This window comes from Schizosaccharomyces octosporus, assembly GCF_000150505.1.
Source record: "Schizosaccharomyces octosporus yFS286 unplaced genomic scaffold supercont6.3, whole genome shotgun sequence".
Taxonomy (NCBI): domain Eukaryota; kingdom Fungi; phylum Ascomycota; class Schizosaccharomycetes; order Schizosaccharomycetales; family Schizosaccharomycetaceae; genus Schizosaccharomyces; species Schizosaccharomyces octosporus.
The window spans coordinates 133,449-147,475 of record NW_013185621.1 but is presented as its reverse complement, the minus strand read 5'-3'; the positions used below and the strand labels follow the sequence as shown (position 1 = coordinate 147,475).

The 14,027-nt window shown below is 39.3% G+C and overlaps 6 protein-coding genes across 6 annotated transcripts; 2 read left to right on the top strand and 4 right to left on the bottom strand.

Moving 5' to 3' along the window:
• Positions 1-19: 19 nt before the first annotated feature.
• On the bottom strand, positions 20-8,761 carry SOCG_04745 (N-end-recognizing protein Ubr1). The gene has a single exon (XM_013165337.1). It carries the CDS (start codon positions 6,133-6,135, stop codon positions 241-243), a length of 5,895 nt encoding a protein of 1,964 aa, XP_013020791.1. The 5' UTR covers positions 6,136-8,761; the 3' UTR covers positions 20-240.
• Positions 6,260-7,455, top strand: SOCG_04746 (mago binding protein). Its single transcript, XM_013165338.1, has 2 exons — positions 6,260-6,368; positions 6,416-7,455. Exons 1-2 carry the CDS (start codon positions 6,343-6,345, stop codon positions 7,005-7,007), a joined length of 618 nt encoding a protein of 205 aa, XP_013020792.1. The 5' UTR covers positions 6,260-6,342; the 3' UTR covers positions 7,008-7,455.
• SOCG_04747 (uncharacterized protein) lies at positions 7,654-12,256 on the top strand. Its single transcript, XM_013165339.1, has 4 exons — positions 7,654-7,804; positions 7,855-7,892; positions 8,101-8,285; positions 8,348-12,256. Exons 1-4 carry the CDS (start codon positions 7,734-7,736, stop codon positions 8,546-8,548), a joined length of 495 nt encoding a protein of 164 aa, XP_013020793.1. The 5' UTR covers positions 7,654-7,733; the 3' UTR covers positions 8,549-12,256.
• Positions 8,697-9,449, bottom strand: SOCG_04748 (transcription factor TFIIH complex subunit Tfb5). Its single transcript, XM_013165340.1, has one exon. It carries the CDS (start codon positions 9,061-9,063, stop codon positions 8,857-8,859), a length of 207 nt encoding a protein of 68 aa, XP_013020794.1. The 5' UTR covers positions 9,064-9,449; the 3' UTR covers positions 8,697-8,856.
• SOCG_04749 (glyceraldehyde-3-phosphate dehydrogenase Tdh1) lies at positions 9,451-10,814 on the bottom strand. The gene has a single exon (XM_013165341.1). It carries the CDS (start codon positions 10,729-10,731, stop codon positions 9,652-9,654), a length of 1,080 nt encoding a protein of 359 aa, XP_013020795.1. The 5' UTR covers positions 10,732-10,814; the 3' UTR covers positions 9,451-9,651.
• Positions 11,776-13,840, bottom strand: SOCG_04750 (phosphoglucomutase). The gene has a single exon (XM_013165342.1). It carries the CDS (start codon positions 13,599-13,601, stop codon positions 11,937-11,939), a length of 1,665 nt encoding a protein of 554 aa, XP_013020796.1. The 5' UTR covers positions 13,602-13,840; the 3' UTR covers positions 11,776-11,936.
• Between the last annotated feature and the right edge of the window lie 187 nt (positions 13,841-14,027).

The following is a 14,027-nucleotide window of genomic DNA, read 5'->3' as shown; positions in this document are numbered from 1 at the left end:
TAGTCCAATATTCATAACTTACTTATTACACACCCAGACGACTACATCCGTAACTTGTCAGGTATATTTACAGTGTTTCAATGCTAGTGAAAAGTATAAACAACTTAATTAAAGAGAGTAAATGTAAGACGAAGAAACAATATGTACAATGAAAAAACATGATTAGCTCCGGCTCAATTTATTCTAGATGCAAGCTCCATAGATACCAATAAATATTTGTAAAACAGTTTCAAAGAATTATTAAAGAGTTTCCCAACCTCCGGTATCATTTACGCCATCCAGCTTCCTTGCAATAAAAGAAGGTATAAACCCATTTAACCATGTATTTCTAACAGTTTCGTCGTATCGTTTTTGCGATAAGTATTGAGATCGTCCTCGTCGTAAACCAAGATCCGGTTCACCGTAAGTATCCAGAAAAGGGGCCACCGCAAAGCTCCCAAGAGGCGGGTTTAAATATAATACTGCACATCTCTTGGTGATAAAAAAGATCCCAACATCTCCAGCACATTGTTGTATATGTAGATTACACTCACCAATACCATTGAATGCACAACAGTAGCTCTGGAAACATAAAAATTGTCCACAAAACAAACATATAGCTGGCTCTAATGGTTCTGTAAGACATTTCGAACATTTTTTTCCCAAAAGAAGCTCAAATAATTTATCGTGTTCAAACGGTAAAGAGACTAATTCGGGGATGGAAGGACTATATAGACGTGGAGACTCGCATAAGCTACTACTAAATGCGAAGGACTTAATCCAAAATTCCACAATCGACCATTTCCGGGAATCATTCGTATTCAGTAATCTATTTGCCAACGTCCCTATATTATCCAGTTGAAGTTGTCTTTGTAAACGTTGCTGCTCACAGGCAGATATACCATCACTTACTGACGGGCTCTCAAATGATATCCCATAACGACAGTACCATAGCAGGGCAGATTTCCTTAGAAAAACAAGCTCAAATTTTTCAACCAAGTGGTAAAGAAGAGACAACATTCGAAGATCGCTTAGATCATGATTGTTAAAAATCTCGGGATTGTTTGAATGATCGGCTAGGCCACTCCACTGCCAAACGCGAGATACCAGCAGTTGAAATCCTTCGAGCATTTTAGAATCCAACACTTGAACAGATTGGCTATGCATAAGCTGCATCAAAGCTACTTTGCTTCGCAGCAAAACCCTCAAATTCTTGACAATGTCAGACAAATAATACAGCTGAGTCAACGTATGAAATGAATTTTCGCAAATCACAAGACCTGAAACACTTGCTTCTGCGAATTCACGGAATGGATCCTTTTCCAGCAAAGGTTCGATTCTATCATCACTTATTACATTCGTGAAAGGAAGTTCTAATGAATGGAAAACTTTGCCAAACAGTCTTTTTTGTTGGCAGTAGCTAATCAACTCGTACTCCTGCATTGAACTGTCTATGCTTCTCTCAAAATCATGTGCACATAAAAGGGTGTACGTTTTAACTGTTTCTGATAAAACTCGTAAGAAAACTTGCTGCTTTTTACTGATATTGTAAAACCAAACACCAGGCAAAGTACTGCCAGCTGCTTTAACATTTCCTCGAGCAGATAATTCAACTTGGGTTAACGTATAAGAAAAGAGCTTCAAGACATTCGTTATTTTACCGTTCAAAGGTAGATAATCACTAGAGTAAAGGGAAGAATTTAGATCCACCACCTCATTCAGTCGCCGATATAACTCAAATATGTCTTCAGAAATTATAAAACGATCTTCCAAAGACTTTCTTTCACTTGGAATAGAATTAACAGGCGAAGAATCTGTTATATTCAGATAGTTGTCCGACTGTGATGTTAAATTTTCTGTAGATTTATTCCCATTGTTGAGGGTATACACTTCCTTCAGCGAGTCTTTAAATGCGTTTTGGAAGAGGTCCGGGAAAATGGGATTTGACGAACTTGTGCCTTGTGCATTGATATCATTTATCGAATACAATTGAGTACTCGGCATGGATTCATTTATATAAGGATTCGGAAACAACCACGCTGTCAAGCCGCAATCATTGGTCCTGACTTCTGAAGAATTCAATTCTTCCTTTGGCCTCCACAGAATAGGTAAGATTGTGTTACAAAGACCCTTACAGAGCGGACACAAGAACTCTTTCATGCTTAAATTGTGAGGATGATTCCGATAAGGGTTTGATCGTGTAGTTAATGTTACACTAGTCATTAGGTTTTTGAAACAATCGATGTGCATCAAATGCCCACAACTATTAGCGTACAATCCTCGATCCAAAGAATCCGAAGGAAATCCTCTTAAAATATCTTTTGAATCTAAATCTTCGATACCTTCAAATTCTGAATAGGAGTTATGGGAAGTATACGACTGATAGTTATCGACATCGTCCAAATCATGTTTATTGTGAGCAGCAATACCAAACGGACGAGATGGAAGTGTCCGATCTAAATTGACGGGTAGATCGTATATCTCTCTTAAATTAGTAAAATCAACAGACGGCAAATATCGAAGTACAGAACTCCTTTGAATGAATGCAAGTGTACCATAAGGTCGCTTATCCCTAAGTTCTTCTTGACAAAGCAAACAAGATTCGACCGGAGGCTCCAAAAACAATCTTGTACTAAGTGTACTTGTAATTGAGGAGGTATCGGCGTCATCCATTTCTGAATCAGATAATTCAAAGTCCGTATTATTTTCTAAAAACCTATTTTGCTGTAGACGAAATTGTTCCATAATGCGTTGCTGTCTTTCTTTTGCTAAACGTATCTTTGCTTGACGTTGCTCTGATTCCTCGGCTTCCGATAGTGATTGAGCAACTTTAGAAGATGATACCGTTAATGTCTCCCGGTATAATTTTTCATAACACGAAGGAATTCTGTTTTTCAGAATAGAAAATAAATAATTCAATTTTTTTCTTGCAAACGCAAATTCAGTATGATCTTTTATTTGATACAACACCGTGAATAAAGACACATACGAACTATTACAATACTGATCGAGCCCACCAACTACCGGGTATTTCGTTTCACAAAATTTCAAAGCAAATCTTGGTTCGTCGTTCATTTCTGCAGTGAAAGCAATTAAGCAAGCATGCAAAGTTGCCAGCAAAAGACCTTCACATTTACCTTGATCAGAAGGGTACAAATAACAGTAATTCACAGAATGCCATAAAGTTTTCAGAAAAACATCACTTTGAAGAACATGAAGTGTTTTTGTAGAGGTGATGATAGGATGATAAGCTTCATATACCACATCATCAAGCTGTTTGTCATGTATTCTTGAATACTTCCTCCTAAGTATTAATTCGGCTTCCTCACGCTGGTTTCGCGAATAATGAACATTAAAAGGATCTATTAAGTTGAAATATTCGTCCTTTAAAGCAAAAGTTCCAGTGTCATTTATGCCTTCGGCTGGCCGAAAATTTGTTATCTCATGTAAGGTCTCTTCAAATTCTCTTTGATCTAAGAAATGTTCACAAACGCGTTTAATTATTTCAGAATAGGACAATGGCTGAAAGCAAAGAAGATGTGCAATTTCATGTTTTATGTTATCAGACATATTCCGGTCGTCCAATATAGCTGTATGACTAACTAAGGATATAATCAAAAGCATAAATTCTTCAAGCATGCTTGATAATTGGGGGATATCGTAGTGCTTATGCGCAATGAAATAATTACCTTTAAATTGGTCGCAAAGTTGGTATCTTTCTGAGTATATAGGAAGCACCACATTCGGGTTACCGTATACCAAAACAAGTTGTAGTAAGGTAAGATCCAAATCAAATGTATACTCATGGAAACTTAAGTTTCTGTAATGATGAGCTTGATCACGAAGTGTAGTTCCATTTCTTATCCAAAGTTTCGAGCGCATCTGGGCAAGCCAAGCGCAAACTCTCAAAGGGTGATCCACGACCCGTAATAAATCGCTTTCACGCCATGCTCGCTCAAAACCAGGTTTCTTCATATGAAAAGACAATAAATAAGTTAATAACCAATGTAACGGATGATGAAATGAAATAGGTTGGAAACCAATATCATACTCAACCAAATGAATCATTCCATTCCTGTCCTCCCACGTCCCAGTTGTTGATGATTCAGTATTACTCCATGAATCAGCAGGACGATTTCGTGGCTGTATTATCGCTCCAAATAAATAATCAATTGCAACTTTCAATCTTTCTGGGTCTAAGTAAGCAAAGACATTCCCAACATGTCTACAAAGCTTTGCTACTTGCAAACTGACATTCAAGACGTACATCCATGAATCGCTTTCCCATTCCACATGTTGCGAAATTGCACGCGTATAAGGACTCATTCCTTGAAAAAGTGAGAAGAAGTCAGCATACTGCTTCAAAAAGCGAGGGTCTTCGCGAACTGCCTCAGCAACGCAGTCAATCCCCAACATAAATTGTATGTGATGAAAAATATGGATGTACCTACGAGAGTGAAATGCCGTAGAATCAACTCGTATAATAGCTTGATCATCAACGAAGTTTGGAGCAGACAACACTTTGTAAGTAAAAAAAGTATAGAGGGTCGCGTTTACAGTGGTCAGAAAATCAAAATCGCTTATCAACACTCTTGCTATCCCGAAAACAGTGAAAATTTGCATCGAAAAGAATATAACTGAATGCTCAGGTTCTCTGTCTAAAAGCAAAAATAGTTCGGCAAGCCTCCGATATAGAATAGCAATACGGGTTCCCATAACTTCTTTAAAACCAGGAACATTTATGAAATAACCTAAGTAAAGCTCTTGCAATTTGTATCTCAAACTTTTCCAAAGCTTCAAGTCGTACAAGAAAAAGTAATCAAATCGAGTCTTATATAACACCTCATGCTTTCCCTTCTTTAAATAAGAGGGTGTCCAATGGGTAGTAGCAGTTCGAAATGAGTGATTATCTAATTCACTCTCTTCAAAATTTTCGCTAGCGGATTGCAACATCATCTGCACTGATCGATCATGAGTTTCACTAAGGAAGGCGTCTGAATTATCAATGGCGACTATTTCGGATTTGGCAAAAGATGGAGATTTCGACGAGTGGATACTTGACTGTAGTCCACATTTCCAAGGTTTTATAAGTTCTTGACAGATAATAGTCCTAATATAGCTTTTATCACCGCATACTTCGCTTCCAGCGATATCAGCCAGCCATTCCACTAAGACACCGCAGCATTCTTCACGAAATGTGTCCCTCATAGACCGTATAGTTACCGTCAGATTGATCTGAGCAAGCTTGTGACCGATCCTCAATAATTCTTTTATGTTTGAATCGGTTACTACGCAAGCCCTTCCGGTATCATTAATTATATTCGATAGTCTTTGCCCAAACGAGTCATTGGGAGCATCGAACGCAATGGTAATTTGTTCATAAAATTGCTTGAAGGAGTGTTTTTCATCATTCCAAAGCATTAAGGAGTATAAATTACACGAATCATCAATCTCCCCGTATTTATCCTCACTCAACCTACTTGAATGTTCGTCTTCAATGATCGACTCATAAGTAGGCATCTTCTTTAGATTTTCGGGACTACAATGGAATACGTCAAGAATAAAATCCAAAACGCATTCTATAGTTGCCTTAATACTTAAGGCAAGTTTTTCATCAATTTCTTGGGTACCGCTTTTTGTTTCACTTATATTTTGTAATGAATTATGAATCTTGCACGGCATTTCGCGAATCCAGGCACTAGAATTTCCGCAATCGCAGCAGCCTCCGCTTCCAGCACTAATCGTAAAGGAGGTTTCATGTCCTTTGTGATTTGTCGCACGGAAACATTTCACGCATAAGGCAGAGTTACTGTCGATGCTGCAAGTCTTGCATCGATAGAAGACTTCACCTTTCTTAAATATACGACCGCAAGAATGACCGCATACACCAGGACGATATTCATCGCCTTCCCTATACCCTTGAGCGTAACGTAGCTTAAAAGAAGGTCCAATAACAGGCTTTTCTGGCAAGAAAGCGTGCCATAAGGTATGATCATAACCCAAAAGTGCGGAAAATACTTCGTTCAACAAAGACTTCCTTGAGGATTCGGACCACATAAAAGAGTACATCAATGCATGGGATTGAAGGAATAACAGCAATCGCCTGCGTATTAAAGCATATCGTGACAAATGTCGGTTCGTTTCGCTTGATACCATGGCATGCTAATCGGCGAAAGGATAATCAATGGATCAAATTTAAATATACATAAAAATAAAATCAAGAAAACCAATGCTTTTTAGAAAATGTGAAAGCAATGGTGTCGTTTGGGGGTGTCAAATATTTTAGTAATACAACGCTAAAAGCACAAACCAAGAACTGAATTAAACCTTTCTAGGTTGAGTAAAGGTAAACTATATACCCTAATGGAAGGGGAAAAGTCTTTTTCTGGGTTTGTATATTCAAAATTTGTAGTTTTTTAATAATAACCGATGACAGAGCACGTTTGGTTGAAGGCAAACTCGTTATCCCAGAAAGCAGAAGGAAAGATGGAAGCGTGAGGCAAAAATTGCAAGTCAGGCCTGGATATATTGCTCCAGAAGATACTCCCCGGTACAGACCCGGCAGTGGTGGACTAGCTTTTTTGGAAAACCAGATGCGAAAGCTGAAGCTGGAAAATGAAAGCAAGGATGACAAAAGAAAGCAGCAGGAGAATAGTGAGAAGAAATCTACAATTTCTGTTGATGAAAAAGGCAGGAAATCTGAGGAAATCGTTAAAGGAACGATGGAGAGTACAGAAAAAGAGGATGTGAGGCCGATAAAAGATCAAGCTCTTCCAAGACCGACAGAAGCAAAGAAAAATAAGGAAATGCGAAATTTTGAAAAGAATTCTTTGAAAACTTCTAGCAAAAGCATGACTCCCGAATGGCGAAGATCGGCGCGACCATTTCACCAGGAAGGTTCTGAGAAGTCTTCAAAACCGAGAGCAGCTGATGACCATCCACGAACTTCAAAAGGGAAGTTGAAACAGAGAAACGAAGAACAATATTCGAAAAAGGAGCGAAGTTTCCGTGGAGCAGGAAACAAATGAATGTTGGAGAATGTGTTAGTTCGATCGATAGCTAGCACGTAAGCTATAATAACCAAGCAGAAGATTCATAAATTAATTGCATGAGAAAGTTTTATCTGTCATATCAAAACTGAGATACGGGAGAAATCATGAGGTATTTAGGGATTCCGAATCTGATGAAAGAGCAGAGATGCTTTGAAAATGTCAATATTAATGAGAAATGAAAGAAAGAATCATATGAGAAAGAAATCCTCCATGCATTGGAAGAAAATAACCTCGATTGACTATTGTTTATAGAGAAGACGTCCTTTATATATAAGCATAAGGCTATTACATGATTCTTTTTCCATTGAAATTACAAAGATTTATTAAGTAGCATTTGTTATTATTACTGTAAATTTCATAGAGCTGCTCATCACCACGACAACTCTTACATATTCCTATTCTGGGAGGATCAGATTGATTCATAGAAGGTAGATGCAAGAAAAATAGAATAAAAATAAATAAAACCTTTCAAGAATTATAATTTTTCTCTTTTAAGAAGTTACCATTTACGAATTCCCAAATGATGACTTCCTCGATTAAAATGTTTATCTGATCAGATAATATTTTACCTTAAGCGATGCTTAGTGATGCGGAAAATGACTTACGAACGAGTTTTATTTCTCCTTAAACGACACGAACAGACCAAGGTTATTGGAATTTGGATCCAAGTGTGTTTGCGCTTAGCATCATCCTTCATTCAAAATGTTTCAGTCTATGATTTTAGATCGAATGAAAAATACGTTCTTTGGAGAACTAAAGAGTTGGAATTTTTCGTATGGAACACTCGAACGACTGAATGGAAGTACACTAACTAAACTTTCAGGATTTACGCTCAATGGCTCGGGATTCTTTCGATTTTCTGTAAGTAAAAGGCATTCAGCAAGAGAGACATGTTTGCATATTGATGGACGACGAAAGAAATCACCTCCTTTGTCGGAAACTATTGGAGTTGAGTCTGTAAATTGTGGTAGACACTGATGCAAGTTGGGTACACAATACTCAATTTTCGTTGTAGTGCACGATGGACATTGCTTTTATGTGGATTGAGTATACTAACATGAGAATGTAGTGTGTATTATTTTGGGAATTGTTAATTTGTTTCACATCACATTAGTCGTATTGTTCTCGGCCTTGACCATTGTGGAAGGTGTGCTGTTAGTTTTTATTGAACTTCCCTTCTTGGCACGCATTTGCCCAGTTTCTCAAAAGTTTCAAACATTTACGAATACTTTTGCAAGCAACTATTACCGTGGGGTACGAATTGTTTTTGCATAAAACTGGTCATGTAGATGAATCACTAACACTTGAATCAATAGCTTATTTACGCAATTTTCGCAGTGGTGACCTTTTTGGGCTGCATTTTCTCGGTTACTAGCTTGATCGCGGCTGGTGTTGTCTTGGGTTTAACTGGTATATGTTATACCTTTGCAGGAATCAAGGGCCAGGCATTTACGTCGAGCTCCACCCTCGGTGGGACCGGACAAGGAAACAATGACGCTCCCGCCGGTATGGTATAAATATAAAGAACGAATAGCGGAATAATGCCACTATACCTACCCGACTTTCCTTACTTTTGCTTGGCATGACATAGCATAGCATGGTATGACATGTCTTGAAGGCCAATGCTTCAACAACGATCGTTTGAGGTGAAAAGACCGTATACTATAACCATCCTTTGACACTTTTTAATCTTCTACAATAACTTTTGTACGTTTTCTACGACTAGGAATGGTTGTTTGCAAAATGTTTTGCGTTATAGAATAGATAATATAATGAAAAGAAATTGAGTAAGTTTTTTTTTTATGATACCAAAAGCAAACAACAGTTAATCCTCAACTTGGTATGTATTTTCCTCCAGACGACGTTCAAGCTCGGCCTTGATTTGTTCCAGACGATGCTCGTTTACGAGAAGACGTTCGTCGTCGATTTCTTCAATAACGATTCCAGGTGACTTTTCGTCAATATTTAGAATGAGTTGTTTGACAGTTGGATCGCACTCCACCAACAACAATCCTTTTTGGGCTCTGGGCATAGGAGGTAGCGATGTGGTTGGTAGGTAATAGGGAAAGCAAGACAAAGGAAATATAGCTAGTTCTTGACAAATTCTTTGATTTGGATAAGAACTATTTTTTTACTTTTTACTTTTTTTGCTTTTCTTTAGCTCAAATAAGTTCCTAGAAACAGTTTATGGAAAAACTCTGTCGCATATAAAAAAAAATGGAAAGAAAAGAAAAAGAAGCAAAATAGAAAAGCGTTTTCACTACAGTTTTAATTAGTATTATTATTCAATTTAATCCTCCTGCTAATCTTTTTCAAACTTTTCTACTCCCATTCAAATAACTTTCTACTTTCTATTCAACATTTACTCTTTTCCCTTAGAAAATTACACTTGGGTTACTTATTTCTGCAAAAAAAAAGGTTTAGAGAAGATAAATAGTCAAAAAATCGTTATTGGGAAAAATATATACGCTAAGCGAAATGAAACGTACTAATAAAAAGGCATAAAATTTTCATAAAAACATAATCATCTCTCAAAAGAGACTTTCTGTTTACGCTAAGAAATGGAACCTCCCTATGTGTTTACTTTTCGTTTCTTCACATCGGGCGAACTTCCAGCTAGTTACTTGTCCTTAGAAGCAGTGTAGGCAAGCAAGTCAACACAACGACGAGAGTAGCCGTATTCGTTATCGTACCAAGCGACAAGCTTGACGAATTGAGGAGAGAGTTGGATACCAGCACTGGCATCGAAGATGGAAGAGTGAGTGTCACCGTTGAAGTCAGTAGAGACAACAGCATCTTCGGTGTAGCAAAGGATACCCTTGAGAGGACCCTCAGCAGCGGCCTTGATAGCCTTCTTGATGTCCTCATAGTTAGTGGGCTTGGCAAGTCTGGCAGTCAAGTCAACAACGGAAACGTTGGTAGTGGGAACACGGAAAGCCATACCAGTAAGCTTACCGTTGAGGCTAGGGATGACCTTACCGACAGCCTTAGCAGCACCAGTGGTAGAAGGGATGATGTTAGCACTGGCGGTACGACCACCACGCCAGTCCTTGGAGGAAGGACCATCGACGGTCTTCTGGGTGGCAGTGGAAGAGTGGACAGTGGTCATCAAACCTTCCTCAATACCGAAGGCATCGTTGATAACCTTAGCCAAAGGAGCCAAGCAGTTGGTGGTACAAGAGGCGTTGGAGATGACTTGTTGGTCGGGCTTGAAGCTCTCGTGGTTGACACCAACACAGTACATAGGAGAGTTGTCCTTGGCAGGAGCAGAGATGATAACACGCTTAACACCGTTCTTCAAGTGACCAGAAGCGGCTTCAGCGGTGGTGAAAACACCAGTGGATTCAATGACATATTCAGCGCCAGCAGTGTTCCACTTGATGTTGGCGGGTTCCTTCTCGTTGAAGACGGTGATGGTTTGGCCGTCGATGACCAACTTGCCATTCTTGGCACAAACCTCACCAGGGAAGCGACCGTGAGTAGAGTCGTACTTGAACATATAAGCCATATATTCAAGGTCAATGAAGGGGTCATTGACTGCGACTACTTCAACAGTCTTAGCTTGAATAGCGTTACGAAGGACAATACGTCCGATACGACCGAAACCGTTAATTCCAATTTTAGGTGCCATTTTCAATTGAATACTTTTACTATAAATCGATTCAGAACTTGAATGAACTGTAGTTGAATGGACTCTCATCTGCCTCTATTTATACCTTGTCAATTCCTCCTTCAAGCATCATAATGATTTCGTGAATTTCTATGGGTAAGGGTTCTTGGACACTACACAATTATCGCTTACTTCATCCCCTTTGTTATTTGACTCGCGCTGTACCGTTCTCATTGGTCACACCATGATCCTTGTTGCCTTCGCTCTGTTCTTTGCTTTTCTCTAAAACTTTCCTCTTCATCAGCCTGCCCCGTCTTGTCACCTTGATATCGCATGTTGCATCATCTTCCAAACATCGATGTCACCTTCATGACGTTCCTGGCTTCATCAAGTTCTTCGTACAAGATCTCTTCAGTTCATCGTCGTTGATGCATAACGTTCTTTGTTTCTTCTCTTTTTCCTCATGATCACATACTGTCTCTACCGTCAGTTGCTTACATAGTACCAGAAGCGTAATTCCATCATCCATCGAAAACTACCGGGTTCCCTAGTCTTCTCTATTACTTCTCCTCTTTTTGCTCTGCATCATTACATCTCTTTCTCAGACGTTGTTGTCTTTGCATGTCAGTTGGTTTCGTAAATTTGCTGGCCTCTCTTTTTGCCGAGTTGCCTCATTTCATCTCAATTCATCTCGTCATATTATGAACTGTCTCAACTCTCGGTCCGCGTGTCGTATTTTCGTATGATTGCTCTCTTGTTTTTCTTTTTTATTTACTCTTGATTCCATTTTCTTTCTACTTTTCCTCTACCGTTCTCTCTGGTCTCTCTCTAGCTATTCTCTTCTCTTTAGGTGTGTTTGCTTGCTTGTTCGTTCGTTCGTTTGTTTATTTGTTTGTTTACTCTTCTGCAAATCTTTACAATTTCGCAGATCTCTCGCTTTTGACGGGATATGACATCATAACCCCTTTGTTTTCCCGGATCATTTCAAACATCCTTTAACCGAATACTTCATATCTTACCTTATCGTCAATGACCGCCTATCTTTGTTGGCTCCATCCCACTACCGACCGCTACCTTTCCTCCTCCTTTGTTACTTTATTACTTCAATCCTACTACTCATCACCACCTTCACCACGACGCATACAAAAGCTCTCTTACTATCCTTTCAGTCTAGTAGTCCCTTTCATATTTACTCTATACTTAGTCAATAGCTTTCTACCAATCTTTTTTATAATGCAATCATCAGTCTTTTATTCTAAGTATACTTGTTGCTTCTATGCTTCTTCTTCATCCTCTTAGGTAATCACTGTAGGCTCCTTTCTTCCAGTCAATGCTTCTAAAGACAATACATCTAATGCCACTTCAATCACTGGCTTCAAGGCTACTTGAGTATCCAATTCGTACTTGCTAGCATCAGACTCATGCTTTTCAATGTACAAACGCAAAGTTGCTCCGCTAGATCCTGTTCCGGAAAGTCGAGTTACAATGCGACTGCCGTTCTCAAACTTGGCATACAATCCTTGGTGCTCACTTACACTTCCGTCAACGACGTCACGGTATGCAAAATCTCCTGCATTTGCAATAACAAATCCAGGTGCAACTTGCTTGCCCACGGCATCCTTTGCTTCCACAAGCGAACGGAATTTTTGAATTACCTTGGATGCTCCTTCACTATCCAATTCTTCATAATCATAACGTGTAAAGAAAGTTCTTCCGTAAATGCTGTAGAAATCTTTCATCACATCCTTGATCGTCTTGATCTTGGGGTTTTGGGCATTCAAAGCAGCCAAAATGTTCAACCAACTCAAAATACCCCACATGCCATCCTTCTCACGGATGTGGTCACTACCGGTACCAAAGGATTCTTCACCACAAACAGACAAGCGCTTTGCATCAAACAAGTTGCAAAAGAACTTCCATCCAGTAGGAACTTCATAAACTTCCTTGCCCTTGTACTTACCAACCAAATCAATGGCTCCTGAGGTGGGCATCGAACGTGCGTAACCATGAATGCCACCTTCGCGGAAATAGGGAATAAGATCGGCATGGTGAGCAATAACAGCAACACTGTCACTAGGGGTAACGAAAGATTCGTATCCATAAATCATGTTTCTGTCACCATCACCATCGGAAGCAGCACCAAACACAATCTTCTCGCGTTTCACACGTTCAACCAAAGACTTGGCGTAGGTAAGGTTGGGGTCAGGATGACCACCACCAAAGTCCTTCAAGGGTTGGCAGTTATCACAGGAGCTCTCGGGTAATCCAAGTTCCTTATGAAAAATGGCCAATCCGTAAGGACCAGTTACACCGTGAAGAGCATCAAAAACAAAGGTGAAGTCGGGGTTCTTGGAAATAAATTTGCGAATCAAGTCAAAATCAAAAATTTGCTTCATGAATTCCACATAGTCTTTGACAGGGTCAATAATTTCCACTGTTAAGGGTCCGTATTTGCGTTCACCAATCGTACTCAAGTCAACTTCGGGAAGTTGGACTCTCTTGTACTCGGAAATGTTCTTGGTAATGGCAAACATTTTTTCTGTTACACCCTCGGGAGCAGGAGCACCATTGCTAAGGTTATATTTGATACCAAAGTCATTGTTGGGACCACCGGCATTGTGAGAAGCAGTTAAAATAATACCACCGTGTAATTTGTACTTGCGGATGACATGACTAGCGGCAGGAGTGGACAAGTAGCCATTGACACCAATAACTAGCTTTTCAACACCGTTGCCGGCAGCGATCGAACAAATGACTTGAATGGCATGGTCATTCAAGTATCTACCGTCACCACCCAAAACTAATTTCGCGCCCTTAGAAGAGGGTTCCACAACATCCATGGTGGCTTGGACGAAATTCTCCAAATAGCCTGGTTGTTGGAAAACGGTTACCTTCTTACGCAAACCAGAGGTACCAGGGCGTTGACCTTCAAAAGGCTTCGTAGCAATTGTTTCAATCATTATGCAGACGTTTTCAAGAGATCGTTAACCACGTTTATCGTAAATGCAAACAAATCAAATTATGTATATTATGCAACAAGGGAACGTAAATCAGAAACTTCGTTAACAATAAAAGACTTATTATATAACACTGTTTCGTGAAATGAGCAGATTTCTTCAAGCTGGTCTTGTCAACTCCTAGTTTAGTAGTATATGCAGAGGACAAGTGGATCCTTCTTGGTTTGTATATAAACAGACCAAAACTCCCGTATAACGAAAATTAACGAAACAGCCCCACATCTTTATGATTTTCGTTGCTACCTATCAACCAAATCTACGTCATACAAAAACAAATAATACATCCATTAAACAGACGTTCTCTACAACTGTAAATTTTTCCCATAGGTCCAGAGCCTTCGGAGCAAAAAGTCTGAGACTCCCTCGAAA